At 44.3% G+C, this 22,799-nt stretch overlaps 1 protein-coding gene and 1 long non-coding RNA gene across 2 annotated transcripts in view; one reads left to right on the top strand and one right to left on the bottom strand.

The window, feature by feature from the left end:
• LOC135306480 (uncharacterized) overlaps positions 1-14,419 on the top strand; it is a 58,981-nt gene extending 44,562 nt beyond the window's left edge. The window contains exon 3 of the long non-coding RNA XR_010367292.1: positions 12,978-14,419. This is a non-coding gene — a long non-coding RNA (uncharacterized LOC135306480). The remainder of the gene's footprint in view (positions 1-12,977) is intronic.
• The window catches only part of SYNPO2L (synaptopodin 2 like), a 36,946-nt gene extending 14,333 nt beyond the window's left edge, over positions 1-22,613 (bottom strand). The window contains exons 1-3 of the mRNA XM_064430532.1: positions 20,280-22,613; positions 6,693-6,844; positions 3,531-4,195 (exon numbers count right to left, since the gene is read on the bottom strand). Coding sequence (XP_064286602.1) covers positions 3,531-4,195; positions 6,693-6,844; positions 20,280-20,384 — 922 coding nt within the window. The 5' untranslated portion in view covers positions 20,385-22,613. The remainder of the gene's footprint in view (positions 1-3,530; positions 4,196-6,692; positions 6,845-20,279) is intronic.
• Between the last annotated feature and the right edge of the window lie 186 nt (positions 22,614-22,799).

Genomic DNA, 22,799 nt, shown 5'->3' with positions numbered 1-22,799 from the left:
CTCTACCATACATGGAGAGGCTCTTGAATCCTAGGAACTAAAAATAGTTCAGCAGATAAGTTTAAATTAAGATATTTTGAAGCACTTCTTTCTCTGACACTGTGTGATAGCAAGTTAGGAATAGACTGCTGTCCTGGTATGTCTATCCTATTTCCAGTTGTGAGAAAGGCTGAGCCTTTTGTCCTGTGAGATGATTCAGGATGGGGTGAAAATACAGTGCACCTCAGAGAGCACAAGTGGCTGAGAAGAAGCAACTGTGGCTACAGATGAATCCCAAGCCTCCAAAGGTGGGGTGAGAAGAGAAAGACTGCAGAACCTATGGAAAACCAAAAAACCTCACTTGCAATTACTTGTGACAACTATAGTCTGATTCTCCCTGCCACAAGCTCCCACTTTCTGCTAACCTCCTGAAACTGATGTAAAGTTTTTAATTTGTATTTTCTGTATAGAGATAGGAAGTAAAGAACAAAGCTACTGAAAACCCAAGAGCTGACAGCAGTAGCAGTGTTACTGAGATCCTTGCAGGGCAACAGAGCAGTGAAGAATGTCAGTTGCCACTCTTGGTGATGTGCAAAAGAATTATTATGTATCTCTGTTCTTTTTTTGGGATTTCAGTTATTCATATAGAAGTTTGATGGTTCTAAATACTCATCTAGAAATAATGTACCTTCAGTTCTGTTTGCTTGAGGTGCAGGGAGTAGTGGGAAAGGGAGACAGTCTCTGGAGCTTAAAAATGACAGTGAAAAGGTAGAAAGAATTAAAACAAAGGATAAGAGAAATACCCCCAAAACTGAAGTAAACATCAGAGCAGACATGAGAAAGTAGTACATTCTAGAAAGAAAGGATAAGGAACCATATAGGGAACAGTCCCAGCAAAACAAAAATCAGTTTTTCACATTCTTGTCATGCAGTGATGGGAGAAGAAGGCTGTGGCAAGGCAAGGAGGGTGTATTAGCAGATGCACTGGGAATATATTTAAATAGTGTTTCAAAAGGCAGCCATCTGCATAGGTATTCACAATGGCTCTTAAATGTCTCCTGCCTGTATATTGATACTTAGGCTCTCAGAACTGATAGTCCAAGTCACTTCCTGAAGCTAACATAGGTTTTAAAACCCTGCCTGACTTCTAAACCATTATTTCACATTCCTGTTTAGCAAAACCCAGGAGTGTCTGTGTCCCAGAGTAGGCTACTGTGGATATTGCTAAGGAAAAGCAGAGCTTTAAATGCTGCTGTCTTCATGGGAGCCTCGAGCAGCTGTAGGAGCTGGAGCAATGCTAGCCCAGACATCCTGACCAAGGCTACACCTTTCTGGCAAGAGATGCTCTACCAGGTCCCCCCATGCCAGTCCAAGCAGCCTCCCATGGAGCCAGTGCAGCTCAGCAGTCCCCCATCCTCCAGCTGTGTTTATACCTGTGTTTATTCTAGGTATAGGTGTTCTTTAGCTCTGTTCACCACGTAATGAACACCTTCCATCCCTCTTCCTTACTTGCTTGCTTCCCTCACAGTCACTGGCTGCTGAACTGGACTTCTGGTTTAATGGCTGCTCTGCTCCAGCAGGATCAGGATGTAGAATTTTGCCTTCTCATTTACTGATAAGATCCCTAATGCAAGAAAAGACCCTGTGAGTTACCATCCCTGGCAGAGTAACTCCAACAGAAGTACACCCCTGGCCAAACATAAACCAAAAAGAGGGTGAGCAGTGAAGGAGTGATAGGAGAATAAAATATTACCTCAGTGCTTCTGGGAACCCTAACTCCAGCTGGCAATATTGTTGCATCATCTCCTGCCATGGGATATTATCTTGCCATCAGAAATGCTCTGAATTAAATACATAGTTTTTCTGGGATCCCTCTGTACTGATGCCGTCCATGGAAATAAGTCTTGATGTAAAGCAATTGCTCTTCTACTGCTAGGACTATCGGGTGGCAGGGAGCAGCTGAACATGCCTTTCTCAACATTCACCTCATGCCTGTACATTATTCAGAGGGGGAAAAAATAGCTTCATCTTTAGGGAGCCTGAAATTGCTGATTTTTTTCCTATCCTAAGGAAAATGAGAGCTAAAGACTAGGAAGAAGTAGAACAAGGCATCAGGTCAGGTGCACTGCCCAGCAGAGCAAGACATAAGGGATCCAACTGAGCCTCCCCTCGTAACAGTGGAAAGAGCAGTAGGACAGTGCCCTGTCTGAAGGAAGCACCTAGGTTTGAAAGTTACCTCTACAGGACTCCTTAGGCAGAACAGATAAAAGAATATTTACCCCAAGGATAAAATAGAGGTTTAATAATTGCCTTGCAGTATTATCTGTCCTGGGTAAAATGTCTAGCATTTGAAGCAGCGGATCAGAAGTTAGAATCCAAGTTTTCTTTCTGATTCAGTCTAGTAACTTTTCCGTGTCTCTGTTTTCCATTCTGTCACTTTTTTAAAGTCACTTTTTAAAAACCTGCTTTATTTTCAGGCTCAGAGAAATGTAGTGAGTTATAGTACACTAAGGCATATATATGAAAATAAGTTTATGATTACCTTGTTTTTATTATTACTAGATAGATCACAACTGTGAAATCAGATAACACTTTGTTCTGCCCTCATGTTTTTGCTTTAAATACTCTATGTGTAGCAGAAATCAGGAAAGATACCCACAATCAAGGTCACTTCAGGTCCATCACCCATATACTACACTACATTTTTCAGTACTTTATTCCACATGGAAAGGTCTTGACTATCAGGGATGGCACTACAAGGAACTGTTTCAAGAGCTAATTTACTGTCTCCTGCCTGTCCTAGCTGGCAACCCTCCACGGCCAACACCTAAAAAATTACAAATTCTACCTGAACTGACCAGCTGCTACTAGCCAGACCTGGGCATTCTTGCTGGAGTGAGTGCCTGCAGGGAAAGTTGATGTAGAAGAGTCCCTCCCTGAGATGGACAGGGTGAGAGAAATAAATCAGTTTCTGACAAGACTCTTTTGCAGCTACAAATTATCTCTCATCATTCTTAATTGTGTAATACTGCATGCCTCTGTGTCCATGGAGAGCTGAAGTGAACAGAGGGCTCATTGGGAGCCTCTTGAAATGAGTGTTCTGTGCTTAACACACAGGTAGCTAAGGAGCAAACTGAGCTTCCATAAGATCTCTGGAAAGCCAGGAAAATTTAACCTCCAAGTTATTTCCTGACACCATCATGTCACCTGAGTCTTCTTAGCCCAAAGTGTTGAAGAAACCAATGACATCCATCCTTTTTCCAGCACATAGAGGTACTACAGCACATCTGGTTGAATGGCTGCTGCCTCTGTGAGTGACTCCCAGACGCCTGGCCCCAGACCCTTTATCTTATCTTTTTCTTAGGATGCCTTGGGTGAGGTATACCCCAGGGCCAAAGCTGCAGCAGGAAGCCCTGTTCTCTGCAGGTCTGACTTGACTCCTTTGTAAGCTAGAGGAGCTAACCCACCTGGCATTTGCAGGAATCAGACTTTTGGAAGGAGAATCCAGCACAAGGAAAAGGCATGGGTGAATGGCAGTTTAGAGGACTTACTGGCCTGCTTGGCTTTCTCTGTATAAGTGGTGGTTAGGTCTTCGTCAATGGGATGTTCCACTGGCCCCACCATGGGGATGAGATGGCGTTCCGCTCGGATAGCCTTGGTGGCGTGGGGCAGGAGCATTGCCTCTGGAGAAGGCTCCCGTCCCTCTGCTGATGGCGGCCGCAGCTGTCCCTCGCTGTCTGAGAACGGAGTGTCTGTGCGACTGCCAGGCAGGCAGACAATCTCCCTCTTGGCCACCCCGCTGGAGCTGGCCAGCTCTGCCCCTCCCTGCGCAGCAGCCTCCGGCATGCTCTCGTAGCCACTCTGTTCAGACAGGGACACCTCGTCCTGAGGTGCATCCGCCCGGCCGGTGGTGCTGTCAGGTGGGGAGCGTGGGCTCTTCCTGCGAGCGCGGCGGTGCTTCTCCTGCGCCACATTGTCAGCATCGCTGTCTGTCTCGCCGTAGTAGGCCTCGCTGTCCGGTGGGGACGTGAGGCTCTCCAGGTGCCTCTGTGACCTCCATGCCTGTGAGGGCTGTGTGGTGGTGGCTGGGGCTCCTGCTGGTTCAGAGCTGAGTAACTGTGCTGAGGGGGTGGGCGCAGATGGTGGAGAGAGCACTCGCTGCCCTGGAGAAGGGGAACGCTGGAGCCACGGGCCAGTCTGGTCCCCACCAACTATCCTGTGGGGAGAAGGAAAAGTGGTAAGCAAGATTTGGTTTGTGCAGCTAAACTGGAAGGAAACCCTGGAGTGAGAGAGGGCTATGGACTGGGACAGTGTTACAGGTGTTTTTCAGGTGGTACAGACACCTGAAGTGTAGAGACACCAAGGAAACACTTATCTCTGACATCAGCTATGTGCTCTCATTCTGATTTTCTGCTTCACAGCTCTATGGAAACCAGGTGCTAAACATTCAAAAATCAGAACACCCTAAAACCATAAAAAAATCTACCAAGCTTAATCAGCTCCCCAGGCATTTCTCTTGGAGAGGTGAATCCTGCATAGCAAGCATTCCCCAGGACAGTGAGACCTACCCTTCAGCCTGCAGCTTGTCAGCAGAGAACGGCTGGTGCTCAGCCAGAAGATTTCCTATTATTGCACTGCACTCCAGCTGCTCCTGCAGCTGAGCCTGTGTCAGAGCTGCAGATCCAGGCACCCCCAAACTGCTTTAGTTCAGACTGGGCTCCCAAGAAGTCAGTGCTATTTGTTTGCTCTGACCTCTCTGTGGGAGTAAATAGCAAATACTTCAGATATAAAGGCCCAAGTGTTTTTTGGGGATATGACTATGGTATCCAGTGGTAGGAGACCACTCTAATATTTAGCCTGCTCACTGTGGTGGGGCTGCTTCACAAGCTATCAGACCTGGGTTTTGACAACCATATGCAGTCATGCTGGCCAGCCCAATCCATGGTGGCATTTGCCTTTGGTTTAGACATAGCAATTTCAAGCCTCTAAGACACGTGGAGGGATGACTGGAGTAGGTGCCAGACAGACTGGGGCAGTTAACCCTGCTGCTGGCTTCCAGAGGGAAGGAGAATTGGCTGTGCTGTCAGAAAAAGAGTCCATTTTATCTCACCTCTCCTCAAGAGTGAGTCTGAATTTCCACAGCAGTTTGACTCCAGCCCACACAGATGGGAACTTGTTCCTTCTTTGTCAGACTCACCAGGGCTTATAAGAGCTATAAAGTAGTCCTAAGTATTTGCCTTCTGAACAAGCATAGCATGAAGCCAGGTAGACAGCACTGCCACTGTAAAGCTGTGCAACTGATGACTTGGATCCCAATTCGAAACTGAAAAATTTTTATTTATGTCAAATGCAAACTTTTGTGGAAGCTAAGGGTGGGAGAATTTCTCTGGCAGTTTATTTTTTTAATACTATTTGCCATTATGAAATCCCACTGGGGAGCAACCTCAACATTCCACAAGCAAAACAGAACAGTCCCTCTTCTTCTTTAAACAATTGATCAGGTAACTGAGAAGCACAACTTTTTGTAAGCGAGTTTCTCTTGTTCTGTATTGTCAGGTCAATATCTCTCCCTTCCTCTTTTTCTGAAATACACACACTCCAGAGTCATCCAGGTACCTCTCCTTTCTGAACAGGAGTGATTGGTGTTTTCTCTGTGAACGTAAAGATGAAGTAGGAATAGACATGTGATCAAGAAAGCAACATTTGATGATTTCTCCACTACTCCAAATGAAGACAACTGATTTCATTATTTCCAAACCATTCAGTGTTGGCTCCATCCAGAAGGATGCAAGAAGCCTGCCTTTGTCACCTTGTTAATTCAAAGTGTGCTGATCTTGACCGATTAAAATTTGCCCAGGCACCTGTTTGCTGCAGATAGGCTCCAATGGTGCGAGATGAGGCCTCGGCAGGGGACCAGGAGCTATTCTGGACACCTTGTACAGAACTTACCCATCCCACTTACTCACAGTTAGGGTAGAGAGTGAGCACATCAGAAGGCACCAGCACTTTTTCTGAAACCAAGGGGAAGATCCTACATGCTCAGGCTTTCCTTCTCTGAGCACTGCCCACCTCTGCTCCTGCTTTACAGATGACAGCAACCAGCATGGCTGTCCTTTCTCACAGTGCTCTCTCTGTCTTTTCAGGACTGTAGAAGATCACATATCCCAGCCCCCTTCACCAAGGCCTGATTTTCTGAGGGTGACTTCTGTTTAGGCAGTAGTGTGGACTAGCTAGAACCTCACACAGCTTTGCTGCCTTCACCTTTATAGGATTATTCATTTGTAGCTTGGGCTGCATCCAGCATGCACTGACGCACTGGGTTAACTTAGCACAGGGAGGACAAGGAACCTTACTGGTACTATTTTTTGTCCATAAATTTGAGCCTGATCTCCAGTATTCCCTTGAACTAGAGACTGGCACAGATATTTCTTCCCATAAAAAAGGGGCCTAGCCACATACCTCTCATCTTTGTGGGAGTCAGTATACAGACTGTTGGACTACAACAGCCCACTGTAAGACAGGGCAAAACATTGAGATGTCAACATGTTAGCCAGGTTAGGACATGGGTAAGTCCTCCTAGTACACCTTGCAGTATGGTGAAACCAAAGGCTTCCTGACTGTCTTGTTTCTGCTGGATGTGGACAGCTGCTGTACTGGATGAAAGCACCCTACTGCCTGCACTGTCACAGCACTGGCACTTGGGAGCAGGTTACCTTTTCACACGGATGTTGAGCATGCCATTGGAGGAATCGATGATCTGCATGGCATTAGCATGGGACAGGCCAGCACATGACTTCCCATTGATAGATACTAGAACATCATTTTCCCACAGGCCTCCACGGCACGCTTTGCTTCTCTTTCGAATCTGAAAAAGCAGGAGAGAGGATAAGTATGATGGGAAGAACAGCAGCTATTTAGTTTAGTTGCTGGCCCTTCTATTGCTCCATTTTTCACAGAATAAAATAAGGCCTAAGACTACTGTGCTGACCGAATGGAGTTGGATGAGCCCTGTCTATGCCTTTTGGTCTCTGCATCCCTGTTAATTCCAAGAATCACTCTGCTGAGCATAGGCCTGAACTGATCACCAACCCCGTTCAAGTTCTTTAGTGCAGATGAAAGACTCAAAAATATCCACATGATCTTCTCCTCTTGTTCCCTGTCTCCTAAGTTGGTTAGGGAGTCTGTCTTTCAGAGAACAGACTATGCCTGCACATGTCCATGTGTCCTTCTGCATGCCTCTACTGTACTTCCTTGGTATGATTCCTGACTCATGCAGAGCCTCTGCAAGTACCATCCTCAGGGAAGCTGACACTGGGGAGAGGTGGTGGTTCAGAGGCATATTCTGGTGTTAAGCATTCCTGCTCCAATGGCTTTGGTCAGTGTATTTCTGGACATCTGCATCAGGCTATGTGGTGTCCTATTACACAAGGGTAAACTTGGAATAAATCTTTAGCCTTAACAGGAGTTGTGCAAGATATGCATTGCTTTATCTGAGAAGGGAGTCAGAGTCACTGGCTCCAGGCAAGCTCCTAGATCTGTCCTCTCATGGCCATCTTGCACCAAGTGTTTACTCTCTGTTTTATTCCATCATCCATCAGTTAAACTTCTTACCAACTCAGCCTAGCCTTTCTGCTAGGGCAAGCAAGAAAGCAAACCAAATGCCCACTCAGCCAAAAACCACCGACCTCTCCCATACAGGCAAGCAATGGGGCTACTCTTGTAGGACAGCTTGGCACCCATAACGTACTCATTTTTCACATAAAAGAGTAGCCAGGTAAAATCACTGGGTCAGAGCAAGTCAGAAACAAGGTAGCATTACACTCTATTTGTAGATTCTTCTACAATATTTCTTCAGATCTTGCAGTTAAGTGAAAGATAAATCAGTGCAGAGCTATTTAACAAAGGGTGCAGTGAACAGATTTTGTCAGATCCCTGCAGAGAAATAATACTCAACAGGGCACCTTTGTCCCTATCTCACAGCCTTGCTGCTTGACCCACCAGACTCATCTCTAAAGTTACTTTGCCCACACTCTCATGGCAGCTTCATGAAAGACAAGTGAATGTGGAAGGATTGCTGCCCTGTCATTGTGTTTGCAGAAGCAGCAGGGGAGCAGGAGGGGAGAGAGCTGGATCCCTAAGGAAGTCCCATGGCCTGATTGCCTGGCCTTAGTGGCCCAGGCCCCCTGCACCTATGGGGTGTGTGAGCGCCTTGGGCTTGGCCCTCCTGGCCTGTGCTGAGCAGACAAGAGCAACACTCCTCCCAGGTCAGCCTGTCAGCAGGACTGAGAGGTGTTGGGGAAGAAGATAGAAAGAGGAGGGCTATGCTTCAAGTTGTTTTTGTGTTCACTGGTACTTTATCACTCTGTAGCCTTTCCAACTTGACCCCAAATCCTGCCTGCATGCTTAAAATAGGGACTGGCTCATCCCAGCTGCCACATCCATCAGCCTGTGTCATTTTAGTCCTTTATTTCCCTCCTTGTTAATATAAGCCTGGAATGAGCATGTGTAGGTCTGTAATGAACTACTGCTGAAGAACCACAGTATAAATGTGTTACAGTATAAATGCTGCTTCCTGCTACTTCATCCAAATGCAGCTGTTAACTGAGAAGGTAAAGAAGACACATTTTCCAGTGCCGCCTACTGACACAACAGCTAATGAAAAGAGTTAGGAAGTTGAAAAGAGGTTAAAAGGAGGATTTCCCAGTATTCCCCAAAAGACCAGCTGCTGCTCCATAGCCAAGTACTTGGTACTTAGCACTGGATGGGAACATACTTGCTGAGTATCTCTCCCAGTTGTAAAGTGAGGGGATTGGGGGTTGAAGGCTGTCAGCAGGTGCTCAGAGCATTCCTCACATCCCATGGTATTCCTCCCTGCTCACTGGAACCAAGGATGTAGGCTGATGACCAGCCAGAACAGCAACAGTAAAACTTCCTGCAATTCTCTAGTTCCTCAGAGACTTTGCAGGCAACTGTTTGGGGTTGCCTTCCCAGGCAGGAAGGATGGGGCTGTGCCCCCAGCACTGCCTGATGCTGTTTCAGGTACCTTTATTCCAGAGAAGACTGGTGGGCCTCAAGCAGGACATGTGGGCTGATAATCATGAGCAGGCAAATTTTGCCTGTGCTCAAATCTTACTGGACTGACAGAAAGCATATGCACTAAAGCAACTATTGGTATTTCAGTGCTCTACAGTCCAGGAGGGACTTTTCCATGTCTTCATTCCTTTCTGGGAAAACAGGACCAGGTCTCTTCCAGTGCAGGAAGAGACCTATAGAGTCTGAAAGTAGCATGTGTCTGGCTCAATCTTCCACAGATTTATAAACCCTCACTGGAAGTTTATGAATTTGCTCCTGGGATCAGAGGGAAATGAACTATCCACAGCTTCATTTTTACACCAAACCACTACCCCACTGCATTTGCCGGGGAGGAAGGCAAAGGGGTTAAACACAGAAGAGGATTGTGCAGAGAAAGAAAGACAGGACAGGACTTAATCCAAAGCTACAACAGCAAGGTGCAGTGTGCCGAAGGCTGCAGAGCCTCTGGACAGAGACCAACCTAAGCCTGCCAGTTTTTATATGACTCACAGTCCCTACCGTGCTGTAGAGACTCTAATGACAACCCATAACCTGCTCATCTTGAGTACAGCGAGAGCAGCACTAAGCCCTTGAGGCCCCAGGCCAGGGTGGCTGCCCAGTCCAAAAGCCAGGCTCCCTGCCCATCCTGAAGGTCAGACTGCCTTCAGGATCAGCCACTTGCTCCCCATGTCCAAAAGATGCCCTCTCCTGGGCAGCCAGTGAGCCACATGAAGTGTCACTAACAGGGAGCTTCTGCTTAAGCTGCAGAAATCTTGGAAGGTGTCACCCAACAGCTGTTCTGAAAAGGTGGGAAAAGTTGGAAAAAGTGGTGTTTCAAAGAAAAAACTCTGCTTGCTGTAACACATACCTGAAGAGCTTTCTTGTGCAAATGAGAAGCAGCACTGACAGACTCTGACAAGTGGTAAGGGTTGGCCCCAGACCTGGCCCTGGGGGATTGCATTGTCCATCTTTCTAACACATACCGGTGAGGATTGACCTCTCCTTTTGTGTGAGGAGCCCCACAAATTCTGTGAGCCTCTTGTAACTGACTGTTAGACTTTCCACTCCATGCCTCAGTAGACACACTCTCCCATGGCATATTCACATCAAGGTATGTCCTGTATAGATTTCAGATGGGTTTAGGAAATCCCAGTTTCAGTCTTTGGATTTATGCTACTGGAAATACAAATCAGTGTGAAAAACTGGAACACATTTATTCAGAAACTTTTCCATCTCCCTGCCCTCTCAGCAGGAGATCTGTAGTGACAAAAGAGCTCTTGTCAGAGGGGTTTGGGTATCTGCAGTACATATGTACATGCACATACACACATGTTTTCTTTCATTACTTTGCCTGCTTCCTCCCATTGATCATGTTCAATCAGACAGAAGGGAAAGGACAGAGGCAGCTGAGATGGAAAAAAAAAAAAAAGGGAAAGGAATAAGAAGAGGTGGTGAAAGGAAGGTCAGTGCTAGGAGAGGCCAGGAAGGCCAGGGTTGAGATCAGGCTTTAGCAGTACAGTACAGGTTTCCTTGTACAACCCTAGGCAGACAAAAGGACATGCTGATTGTTGACGTGTCTTGGGGAATTCAGCCTAGCTTTCAGGAACAGAATGCAAGAGAGGAGAGGGTCAGATGCAACTTGGCAGCATCTGTCCTTCAGTAGGGACTATATTTAGATAGTGGTATGTGGGGGCTGAACACATGCTGGGATGCTAAGAATAGAGTAATCCCAATAGTAACTCAGTGGCTTCACATCTTGCCTCAGTACAGCCCAGGGAATGTGTCTTGAAACTTTGCAACCACTCTCCCTGCTGGCCAGCCCTCCTTCTTTGTAATGAAGTAGGCTGTGGGTAAATAGAAGTGGTTTGCAGTGTAGGCTCATCTCACCCATCTCTCCCCTTGCCTTCCCATGCCACCTCCCACTTCCTCTCACTGGGAGAGCTCAGCCTATAATGTAGGAAGATAAATTTTATTATCAGTCTTCACCTAATCTCCTACAATCTTTCCAGCAGAAACCTAGCAGCCTCAGTCCAAGTCAGAGTTTAATACTGAATACAATTCACCTTCCCACCCAATGCCCTTCCACTCTCTGATTGCATCTCTCAATGAGCCATCCCCTTCCCCCAGAAGCTACAGTGACATGGGCTCCAATACTCCATACAACCTGACAGTGTTTAAATTTTATTCCCAGCCTTCTGTGGTATTCAACCCTGTGACAGGGTTCTCACAGAGAGATAACAAATTACTTTTTGTGGTATAAAGCATTACTAAAATGGAATGACTCAAGCAAGAGCCAACCAGCATGTGGGCCTGCTCCTCCTAGAACTTCCTGCTCAGCTGAACCACAAACAGAGCAGTGGTTAGATGCAAAAGCAGAAACAAACACCCTCCATCTCTTCTTCTTTCTGAAGATGTGTATTCATACAATTTTACTTGTTGGGCCAGTTTGGTTTTTATCCAAGGCCAGGGTTTACTCTTTTTGTGTAAGGAAGGATACTGATGTGGCTAGAGTAAGATGGCTACAGTGGGTAGATGGCTACAGTGGGTAGATGGCTACAGTGGGATTCAGAAGACCTGGATAATTTTTTGTGTGACCTTGGAGAAGACACTCAGACTGTGAGCCATAAAAGGCAGGAGCCTGGAAACCAGGACATTTTCCGACAGTCTTTCTTTATCTCAGTTGCCTACCTGAACATAGAGATCCAGTGAGACACTTTCCCTATGCCTTATCTATTAAGTAGCAAATAACATCACATCTTCACGTCAATGCCATGTTTTTATTGGAAGCTATTTTACAGGAGAATATCCATAATAATTACACTAAGCATTACAACTACACAGGAAGTTATTTCCAGTAATTTCCTGATGAAACATCGTGTTCCTTCTTAAGAGATGAACTGGAAGTCTTGCCTCTTGGTAAAGTAGGCCCACTGTCCCTAGAGAGCTACTTCACAGGTCATCCATGGTGGAACTTAATTAGGGAGTCTTTATGTAAAGAAAGAGGGAAGAGAACACATATTTTGTAGGATGGACACAGCAAGGGAGAGTGGTGAAAAGATGTGTCTTAAGTGGTAGGACAGACTTGGGTGGCTTCTGAGCAAGGGGTTTAACAATGAGAGCTGGTAGTGGATGAGGATCCTAGTGCTGCTCAGTTGATTAAGTACATGTCAGACTACAGTAAAATATGTTACTGCCTAGAGTGTACTGGTGCAAGAATGAAAGAACAAGTTCTTAGATGCACTAGATTTAATTCTGACTTGTGCCAAGGGATACAAACTGATATAAAACAAACACAAACAATCAGGGACTGTTGACTGTTGGTTTTCTCCCTCTGTCAGTTTTCCCTTACTGAAATGAAGTGCCTTAAAATTAGTTTTTTGTTGTGGTTATACAAGAGAGGGAAGAGAAAAACAACCTCAAACAATCCACCTTCTTTTCCTAAGCAAAAAATTTAGCACAAGTGTCATTGTGGGGAGCAAGTTTCTAGCCAGAGGTGGCTCCAGGTAGATAAAAAGAGGCAGAATCTCCATAGCTATTTGTTACTTGATGGTAAATCAGCTGAAAAGTAATTGAAATGTAATATCAATGACAAAGAATAATGCCACATGTACTAGAATAGATACTAAAAGTACTTGATAAGCATTTTACCCTCAACAGAGTAAGCAGCAAGATATCAAGTGTTTTTTATATGAAGCAAGGATTCAGAAAGAACAGATATATTTGTCAAATATTTGTACCAGGTCCCACATTTAGGAGCTGTGAGAAAAGCAACTGAATGTTCAGAAAAAACATGCTTATACATGTCCCATGTAAGTCCTTTTTCTAGAAACTCATCCTGGTTTGTGTGCCATAAAAGATTTTGGGATCTAAACCTAATGAAATTGAAGCTCATAAGCAAGCCTAGCAACCAAAATGTCTTTCTACAGGTCCAGGCACTGAACTGGGAGAGGAGGAAGGAAAGATGCTTGAACACAGGGTAGACTAATCCAGAGACATGGCTTCAGTCCTCCAGAACAAGGTGTTCCCAGCCCTCACACCGTGTGCTGATACTGCGCTCTAAGGGGCCGTGAGCATTCACAGCCCTGAATAAAAACCCTTCTCAAAACAGAAGGCTCTTTTCAGCTGCTACTAATTGTTGAACAGCAACAGTCTTAAGTAAATTATGCTTCCACAGTATTTATACTGAGAGAGGGCAAATTAGATGAAATTATTTCAATAGAATGAGGGTCACTTTGGTTTGCAAAACAATATTGAACACAGCATCCATAATATTGCAAGAGTGGGTTATTGCACCAAAAGACAGCACTCACTAACCCAAAGGCAGCCTCTCAGCAACAGTCTGACGAGGATAAGCACCATTGCTCTGTGGCAGCAAGGACAGGATCAGCCACAAGTACAGATTAAAGAAGTACTCCATTCACTTGAAGGATCTAGGGCACTTAGGTACAGAGATCTTCCCATTGCCTTGCAATATCTTTGTAGTCATCTTGTAGGTATGAATGTACATCAAAAACCAGGCTCAGCCTCCACAGATGTATTCAGTAGTTCTAGCCAGTAGAGGCTGAATAATATCAGTGAATAAACCTGAGCTCTGGAGTACAACTACTGTGGTAAAATGTTGAAATTATCCTAGGCACATCTTTGGCTGAGATTGGCTATTGCTGTCCTGAACAATTCCCAGACACAGTCTGAGAGCTAGAACAGACCATTCCCAGAGCCACTGCCTATGGGCATGTGGCCATTTTGTTTGGAAGAATAGAAAACGTTAATTGCTGGGCTTCATTACCTCTGTAGCAGCTGGCATGAGTGCTAGAGAATGGTCCCAGGTACATTTAAAGCACCAGGTATAGATGGTGCACGTATGGTTTCACTGCAACTTCTCATCAAGAGATTCTTGCAGACCCTCGGAAAGTTCCACTCTCTGTGCTCCCTCACTAGCAGCCAAACACAGCACCTGCCTAAGTGCCAACAGGCCATAAAATATGTCCAGGACTTCTCCCAAAGCAGCTTGAGGCACTCCAAAAACAGCATTAGTGACTGCTACAGACTAGCAGTGCTTTTTTAGGTGTGACAATAAACATTTGTGAAAACAGATGAAGAACGGGCTGCCCACTGAAAAGGGGAGAGGAAGAAAAGGTGCTCACAAATCTGGAAGCCATCAGGCCTATTTGGGTTAGAGCTGGCACCTCCAGCAGGAATAATGTCACATGAGCATAGGAGAATGGCACACAGCAGCCAGGCTGTGTGTCACAGGGAGCAGTGACATGGCAAACAGGCAGCAAGGATATCTTGCAGAGGAGAGAGCAGAAACAGTGAATTATCAGCAGAGAACCATAAAGGGAAAACTGGGAATATGTGGGAAAGAGCTAAAAAGGAGGTTGTGATGAACTGCTCTTCAAAAAAAAAAATTTTGGTTTTAGAACCAATACAATCCTGTGTTACTGCTTCCCCTAACAGATCCCCTAATATTGCTGCAGAGTATTTGCACGGAACAGCCAACTGAAAGGAGTCTCTTGAGCTACCAGGGCCAATCCTCTGTAGTTTTCAGAGGCCATATTGTTTACTCCAGTTCATAAACTGACTCAAAAGATTTTCAATTCTTTTTCTAGATTGGAAAGTCATTGCTGAACCTTCCTGGTTAGTTGTTCTGGGCTGTCAATCCTGTCACCTATATTTGAATAGTCTTGCTGGTATTTGCTCAACTTGCAGTCACCTCTTTCAATATATTGCTAGTGAAATAAGCCTTCTCTCCTTCCTCCTTTTCTATGGCTGCTCTATCTTACATTTATTTTCCTTGAAAGGAGCTGATTCTTTAAGTATAGTATTTTCAGTGAATTCCCCCTTGTGCATTAGACACTAATATCAACACCTTCCTATCTCTGTTAGACATGTCTACCTGAGGCTCATTTCTTTATGTTTGCCTTTTTTTTTTTTTCAGAGATTCATAATTTTGCTGGCTTATTATTGGTGATGCACTAATATGCCCAGGTCCTTTGCCTCTACTACCAGTACCAGCTGTAAAGATTCAGTTTCCTCTATTTTGTCAGTATTACCAGTACTTGTGCTAGAGGTAGAAGTGCCTTCCTTGCTTTTTATAGAAAGTAATCATGTTTGCCCCTCATTGAATAAATCTAGTTTTGTAGCAGGATCCCTAAAGTCAGGTTTGCATATACTTGCACTATCCTAAAACTGTCCTGTTCATCTTCATAAAAATTATTTCCATAATATAATTTCATGCTAGGTTTCTACTTTGGTTGATTAATACCATTAGTGCTCACAACTTCTCTCAGACTAGCTATTTTACATTTTGTTTTGTTTCTAAAGCATTTGATGCATGTATCCTTACAGAAAAGAAATCCTCCAGGAACCTGACAGTATTGTTCTCCCTTAATCTCTTTACAGAATGGGTTAACTTTCTCATCAGTTACAGCTACATGTGAGGACCATGTACTTTTCCTCAGCATTCTAAAATAAAATTTTACCATCTATGGATACTTTTTGCTTCTTGTGTTTATGCTTGTTCTCTTTCTTTCCTAAAGACTGTTTCTGGTCAAAGATTTCTTGTGTTGTGTTGTCATTTGCACCACAGCTACTGAGCCAGACCAAATCAGCTTTATTTTGTTGAGGGGTAGTGTAAACTCCCACCAGAGTTTATCTGCTTCATTAGGTAAGAGGTAAAAGATACATTAGGAATCACAATAAGCCAATATGAATCCAGAGTAGTTCAACTGCTTTCACTTAGAAGGACATTGCTGTAACTAAGAACAAAATTAAGATTGTCCTTCGCTTTTTGTCTTCTCTAGTCTTTATTTGTCCCTCTTTATTTGTTTCTCTAGTTCTCAATATTCCTATCCTTTCTAATTTCTGCAGAATTATTCTGAATATATCAACAGAAATGTCCTCTGTTGATGTTTGATCGTGCTGTGTATCTGCCTGCTGAGCATATCAATGTCTGCTTTTCTTTCAGCTTACTCATTACAGTGTGATACTTTAATACAACTCTCATTGAAAAGTCATCTATTCTTTCTCACTGAAGGCTCCTCAGACACAAGTTTTCTTATGTTTATTTTTTGGTCTCACTCTCTACTCTTATAGTATCTGTTTTTATGAGATTAATTATTAATGGTATGCCTTTCAAATACACATCAGTATGGTAGCCTTCAGATTCACATTAGGCAATTTTAGCACCTGGACACTGCAAATTATTGTTTTGGTGGAACAAAAGAGTCAGTATGTGCTCTTGTAAGCAAGTTTAAAATGAAAGGAATAGACATTTGCAGTTACAGATCTGGAACCATATAATCAGTTGGTGTTAATGCTAGCATTTCAATCTTTCTTGTGCTTTTTCCTCAGTATCCACTTGGCACTGCTGGAAGAAGCAATGTTCTGATCCCAAGGCTGGTTTGGCTCCATAAGTTTACTTGAACACAGAATTAGTTATCATAGTTATCATAGAATCATAAAATGGTTGGAAGGCTTCTTAAAGATCATCTTGTTCTGACTCCCCTTGCCACGGGCAGGGCACCTTTCACTAGACCAGGCTGCTCAGAGCCCCATCCAATCTGGCCTTGAACACTCCCAGGCATGGGGCACCCACTTCTCTCGGCAACCTGCTCCAGTGCCTCACTACATCTAATCTAAATCTCTCCTCTCTCAGTTTAAGATAATCCCCCCTTATCCTATCAGTATCTATCCATCTAAAACATATCTCTCCCTCTTTTTTATAAGTTCCCTTCAGGTACTGGAAGGCCACAAGGAGGTCTACCCAGAGCCTTTTCCAAGCTGAACAATCGCAACTCTTTCAGACTGTCTTCACAGGAGAGGTGCTCCATCCCTTGGATCATCTAGATCCTCTAGATCCTAGGAATTACACGTTTCCTGCACTGAGAACCCCAGAGGTTTATGCAGTGCTCCAAGTGGGCAGAGGAGCAGAATCTCCTCCTTCCACCTGCTAGCCACTCCTCTTTGGGTACAGCTCAGGATGCTGTTGGCCTTCTGAGCTGTCAGGGCACATTGCCGGCTCATGCCCAGCTGTATCCAGCCCAAGAGACTGTCCACAAGGATGTAATTCCAGCACCATTCTCCAGGTGTGTCCCTGAACCCATAAGCCACAGGCAGTTATTGAATGGCACAGAAGCTCTGTGGCAGCTGCATCCAACATGTGAAGATAGAGCTGCTTTTCTACCCCTTTGTGGCAGCTGGATTGAGGTTTAGAATTGATCCCTTGCTTGGAGAAACAGTTGAAACTACAGCTATGCATCCTTTTACCCTTAGAAAAATGGGTTCACACCCCACTTCCACCATGTTTATGTACTTTATTTTGTTACAGCCAGTTGAATACTTTGCACTAGAAAACAGTTTCAAATGCATATATTCACTGTACATTTTGTGTTAAATGCAATTTGAAAAAAGCCAATAATTTAAGCCATCCATGTGAACACCTTATGAGAGCAAAACCAATTAGAGGCCCCACGGAAAGGAAAGGAAAGGAAAGGAAAGGAAAGGAAAGGAAAGGAAAGGAAAGGAAAGGAAAGGAAAGGAAAGGAAAGGAAAGGAAAGGAAAGGAAAGGAAAGGAAAGGAAAGGAAAGGAAAGGAAAGGAAAGGAAAGGAAAGGAAAGGAAAGGAAAGGAAAGGAAAGGAAAGGAAAGGAAAGGAAAGGAAAAAGGAACCATGCAGCACACCCAAAAAATTTTCAGGAAAACAAAAAAAGATACCAAGAACAGCAGTCAGTGATTAATTTTATCCTAATATCCATAAAAAGAAACAATAAAAATATTATGGTGATGTAAACTTTAGAAATCATAAAGGCAAGAAGACTATGAACTGTGTACATGGGTCATGTAAGATGAGGAATTGTGAAGGGCTTTGTGATACAGCAAGAGCGACTCAAGCAGGAAATCCCACTTAGTGCAACCTTTACTCTTTGGAATGCCTGGTTGCCTGGTGTTATCAAATCTTCATTAGGAAATCACATAAGACTTAGGCAGGTAAGGTACGAGTTATTCAGAAACAATTTTCTGTTTATCTATAGGGTAAACCACGAGGACTACCAATTTTTAGATACTTCCCAGGGCATGCTGATACCCACCTGAGGGGAAAGGGTTTCCCTCCACATTGCATTACACAAAAATTAGATGCATTGCGAAATTTACAACTTCCTCTGAAATACTTGCAGGAAACACAAAGGAAGCAGGAAGCAGGACAAGAGGTGACTCTTAACCTCGTTTGGCTTGGCAAATCCAGCATTTCTACCAAAGTACAACATGTATCATTTACATATAATGCATTTGTTATACTTTATTAATTTCCCAAATTAACTTTTTATCACTTATTCATCATTTGACTCAGCATCCAAAGGTAAGCATCTTTCCTTTGTGTTACTACTATGACTTTCTAGCCTAGAAGTTGAAATTGTCTATAATGACAGCACTGGAATCTCTGAGACACAAACAGTGTCCACTCAGTTATCTCCTGGCACCAATCAGCTATTCATGGCTGTATGTTCCATCACATGACACCTGGCAGTTTATTCTCTTCTAAGCAGGTTGCATTCAGATATGATCTTCCTGAGTACCTGGTAAGGACCATCCATTCTTTGGAGACTATTTAATTGGTGTTGCCTTTGGGATAGTATGTAGGGTCATTGGATGCTATTAAATTCTGGGTGATAATAGACAAAAAAGATAATTATAAAATGAAAATCCTGCCTAAAGAATGATGTATACTTTGAGCCTCAAATGGATTTGTATCAATTATACTTTCCATAATTATTTTTTAATGCAATATCCAAGTATTGCAAAATTATTTATATTTGTATTCCTAGACTTAAAGTCAGCACCCAATTCTGGGTAAAAGCTGCTTCTAGTTAATACCTTCCTGCAAGTGCTACTAATCCTTGAGCAATATTCCATTCACCTTAAGGTGCAACTTAGCCTGGGTAATGACTAGTTCTTCCTGTTCAATCCCGAGTAATCTTTATAGACACTCACAATCTCCTCCCTCTTCAGTACCAGTTTCTTATCTACTGAGGGAAAAACAAGAGTCAAAATAATCTTAGACCATGCAGACTTAATGTAGCCCCTGAAAATTCCATTTTCCTAAGAACCACTGATGCCAGACATCTCTTTAAAGGATATTGATTCTTTCTTTTTAGTCTGAAACTCTATGAGTTTGTGCAGAAGTTGTTTTTGTGGAGAAAAATCACCTTTATATAAGAAACATTCACTTCAAGGCCAAGCTATGGGATTGCAAACAATTTGGCAGAAGTTACAAGCACTACGTGATCTGGGGTGAGCCAATTGACACAGAACATTTAATTTCGAAATTCTGTCAGAGGCATGGTCTGCTTAAGGAAACAGAGGGAGCTGGGCAGAGCACTTTTTCAGTTCTGCTGCTGGGTGCTTTCCAGTGAGATATCCCAAGATATCATTGTGTCAAGGCTAATGCAGCTGTCTTGAGCTTAATAAAGAGGACCTTTTTTCCCCTAGTTTTCAATCTATTCAGTAGTCTTTCTGAAAAGACAACAGTAACAGCTGTTTATCAAAAGTAGTGCAACACAAGGTTCATGTTTATTCAGTTTTTTTAATCTCCCATTCAAACAACTGTTTTTCTTTAATTCTTGAAATTAAACCAGTACTTGCTGCATAGAGTATCACAAATATTCACTTCAGACAGTGCTGAAAAACTTTCACCAACAGAAGAGGCACTAAGAAATGTACATCTCTTTTGAAAGCTGGAATATAGTAATGAAGTGTTAGGGACAGTTGAATTAAAAATATGGCTTTTACTGCTTCAATTTATTTTTTCTTTAGTTGGATGTCTTACATGATTATTGAAGTTTCCATAGTTGAACCCTTTTCCCTGCTCTGTCACTATGGTTATAGCTCTGCTGACAACTCAGGAGAGCTGTACAGCCTACAAATCTGGAGAGTAGAGGTAGAGACAGTGTCAGGTGAAGATCTGCTCCAGTGCAGGTCTGAGCTGTACAGACCTGCACTGGAGCAGATCTTCACCTGACACTGTCTCTACCTCAATAGCATCTATTCCAGGACCCGCAGCCCACCTCACACCCTGCTTCAGCACACCACCCAATTTTTCCTTTTAAGATCCGCTGCCATGGTAAGGAGTTCCTGATTCCTTAGCAGTAGTGAAAGATGCCCAACTCAGTAGGGATATCTCAGTTCAGCAGAACAACCTTGCTCTCACAGTTTGCACCTCAGGGTCCTACCTTTGATACTTGAAGGGGTCTTTTCTGCTCTGAACCCCCTTGCAGGCGGAAGCCCCAGGGGGCACCTCCAGACAGAGTGATGAGCATTTCTTCTTCAGCTCCCATGATTCTGTGCTTTAGATATTTTGTCTTCACAACTTCAGTACAGACTCCAGTTCTTAACAGGCAGAATCTTCTATTCCCATATTCACAATTCACACCACCACTCTCCAGTCCCCACAAGGCCCTCTGCTCACTTTCTCCTTGAAGTTCTCACACACACACACGAGTTGAGACTGTCAAGCCCAACCTTCACTGCTCTTCTGAACTCTCAGCTGCTGCTCTGCCTATGATTAGACATTTGATTCTGCCCTTGGTAAGGGGCCAGAGTTGTCCTACACACGTGTCATGTCAATCTCACCCTCTGTGCCCCCCCGCATACATGATGGATCTCTCACCGGAACGTGGCTCAAAATAGCACACCTCCTGTCTCTCCAGAGCTTTGTCTGACACTCTTAAAGCTGGAAGCATTTCAGTAAAAAATTTATTTCCACTTAGCATTCCAAATGCAAATCTTAGAGTCACTCAGTACTCAGGATCCATTAGTTTGAGTTTCAGGCAAGGACGTGTCACAGGCACAAACTTGTACAAATCAGGTGATAGCACCTGACCCTGTGAATTGAACAAAACCAGCTTGCAATTAATGTGCTCTCCACTTCTATTTTCTCCATGCAGCTAGTGTCATTACACAGCAGCACTATGTGCCTGTCCCAAAAGCCACAGGCAGACTACAGAGGTGCAGTGCTCCCTCTGCAGCGTGCTGCTCCCTGACATCCCCTACATCCACTCGTAATGCTAGACACTGGGACCAGAATAGCTGGGATTAGCTACACACACAGGATTCACAGTTCTCTGCAGGGCACTGCTTACATAGACTCAATGGCCAAGAGAGCCCAACCAGGTCAGAGAATCAGAGAATCAGAGCATCAGAGAATCAGGGAATAGTTTGGGTTGGAAGGAGCTTTTAAGGATCACCTAGCCCAATCTACTTGCAATGAGCAGGGATGTTTTCAACCGTATCAGATTGCCCAGAGCCCAGTCCAATGTGACCTTCAGTGTTTCCAGGGATGGGGCATCTGCCACCACTCTGGGCAGCCTGTTACAGTGCTTCACCAGCTTGGTAGCAGAATTTTTTTTCTTTATATCTAGTCTAAAGCTACCCTCTTTTCATTTAAAACCATTTGTTTTATAACTATAAGCCCTTTGTCTTATAACTATAAGCCCTACTAAAAAGTCTGTCTCTAGCTTTCTTAACAGCCTCCTTTAAGTATTGAAAGACCACAATAAGGTCTTCTCAAAACCTTCTTCAGGCTGAACAACCCCAACTCTCTCAGCCTTTCTTAGTAAGAGAAGCCTTCATCCCTCTCAGCATTTTCTTGGCCGCCCTCTGGACCTGCTCCAATGGGTTTATATCTTTCCTGTACTGAGGATCTCTGGATGGGATCTCACTAGAGTGGAGCAGAGTCTTTCAGTGGTTTTTCTTTAGGATCATGACAGACACAACATTCTAGCCCTCCCAAGCCAGGGAGTTACATAAGAATTAAAGTCCATGTTCCCCCTTTCCCACAAGGTATAAACCATAGTTTTCTGTTAAGGTCCTGAGGACAAGCTTACCCTTACCTCTTCCTTATTCTGCATGTGCTTAGTTCTCAGTGACTAATAGCCTAATGCTGTAACATCCAGAGGATGTACTTTTGCGGTGATGCCATTGCTTGGTTGCCAGTACTATAGCACCACTCATCCAGTGCCATTGCATATTGCTGGTGGGCACAAACCCACACACTCACAGAATCATCAGGATTGGAAGAGACCTTTGAGATCAAGTCCAACCATCCACCCAGCACTACCACTGTGACCCCTCAACCACTAAATCACATCACCCAGCACCACATTCTGATGCCTCTTAAACACCTCTGGGTTGGTGACTCCACCACATTCCTGGGCAACCTAGTCCAGTGTCTGACCACTCTAACAGTGAAAATGTTTCTAATACCTGATCTGACTCTCCTGTCTCAGCTTTAGACCATTTCCTTTTGTCCTCTGTAGCCACAGAAGAGACCAGTCCCCACTTCACAGCAATCTCCTTTCAGGCAGTTGTAGAGGACGATGAGATGCCCCATGAGCATCCTCTTCTTGAGACAAAACAATCCCAGGACCCTCACCCATTCCTATGAGTCAAGTTTCCTAGACCTTTCACAAGCTTTTGCTCTGGAACACTGCAGCACCTCAGTGCCCTTTCTGAACTGAGAGGGCCAGTAAGGTCTGCAGAAGGCAGTACTTGAGCTGTGGCCTCAGCAGTGCCGAGTACGGAGGGGCCATCACTCCACTGTCGTTAGCAGGGAGTGAACAACTCTCTGCACCTTGGTGCAGAACTGGCCCTGTCGCTCCCCTGTCGCGGTCTGTCACAGGCCGCTGGTGGGACAGGCGGCCGAGGGCACCGTGCTCAATGGTGGCCGCGCTCAGCGGCGTTCGGCCGTGCCG

This window comes from Passer domesticus, chromosome 8 (genome assembly GCF_036417665.1).
Source record: "Passer domesticus isolate bPasDom1 chromosome 8, bPasDom1.hap1, whole genome shotgun sequence".
Taxonomy (NCBI): Eukaryota; Metazoa; Chordata; class Aves; order Passeriformes; family Passeridae; genus Passer; species Passer domesticus.
The sequence above is the reverse complement of the archived record's forward strand: the minus strand, read 5'-3'. Positions and strand labels throughout refer to the sequence as shown.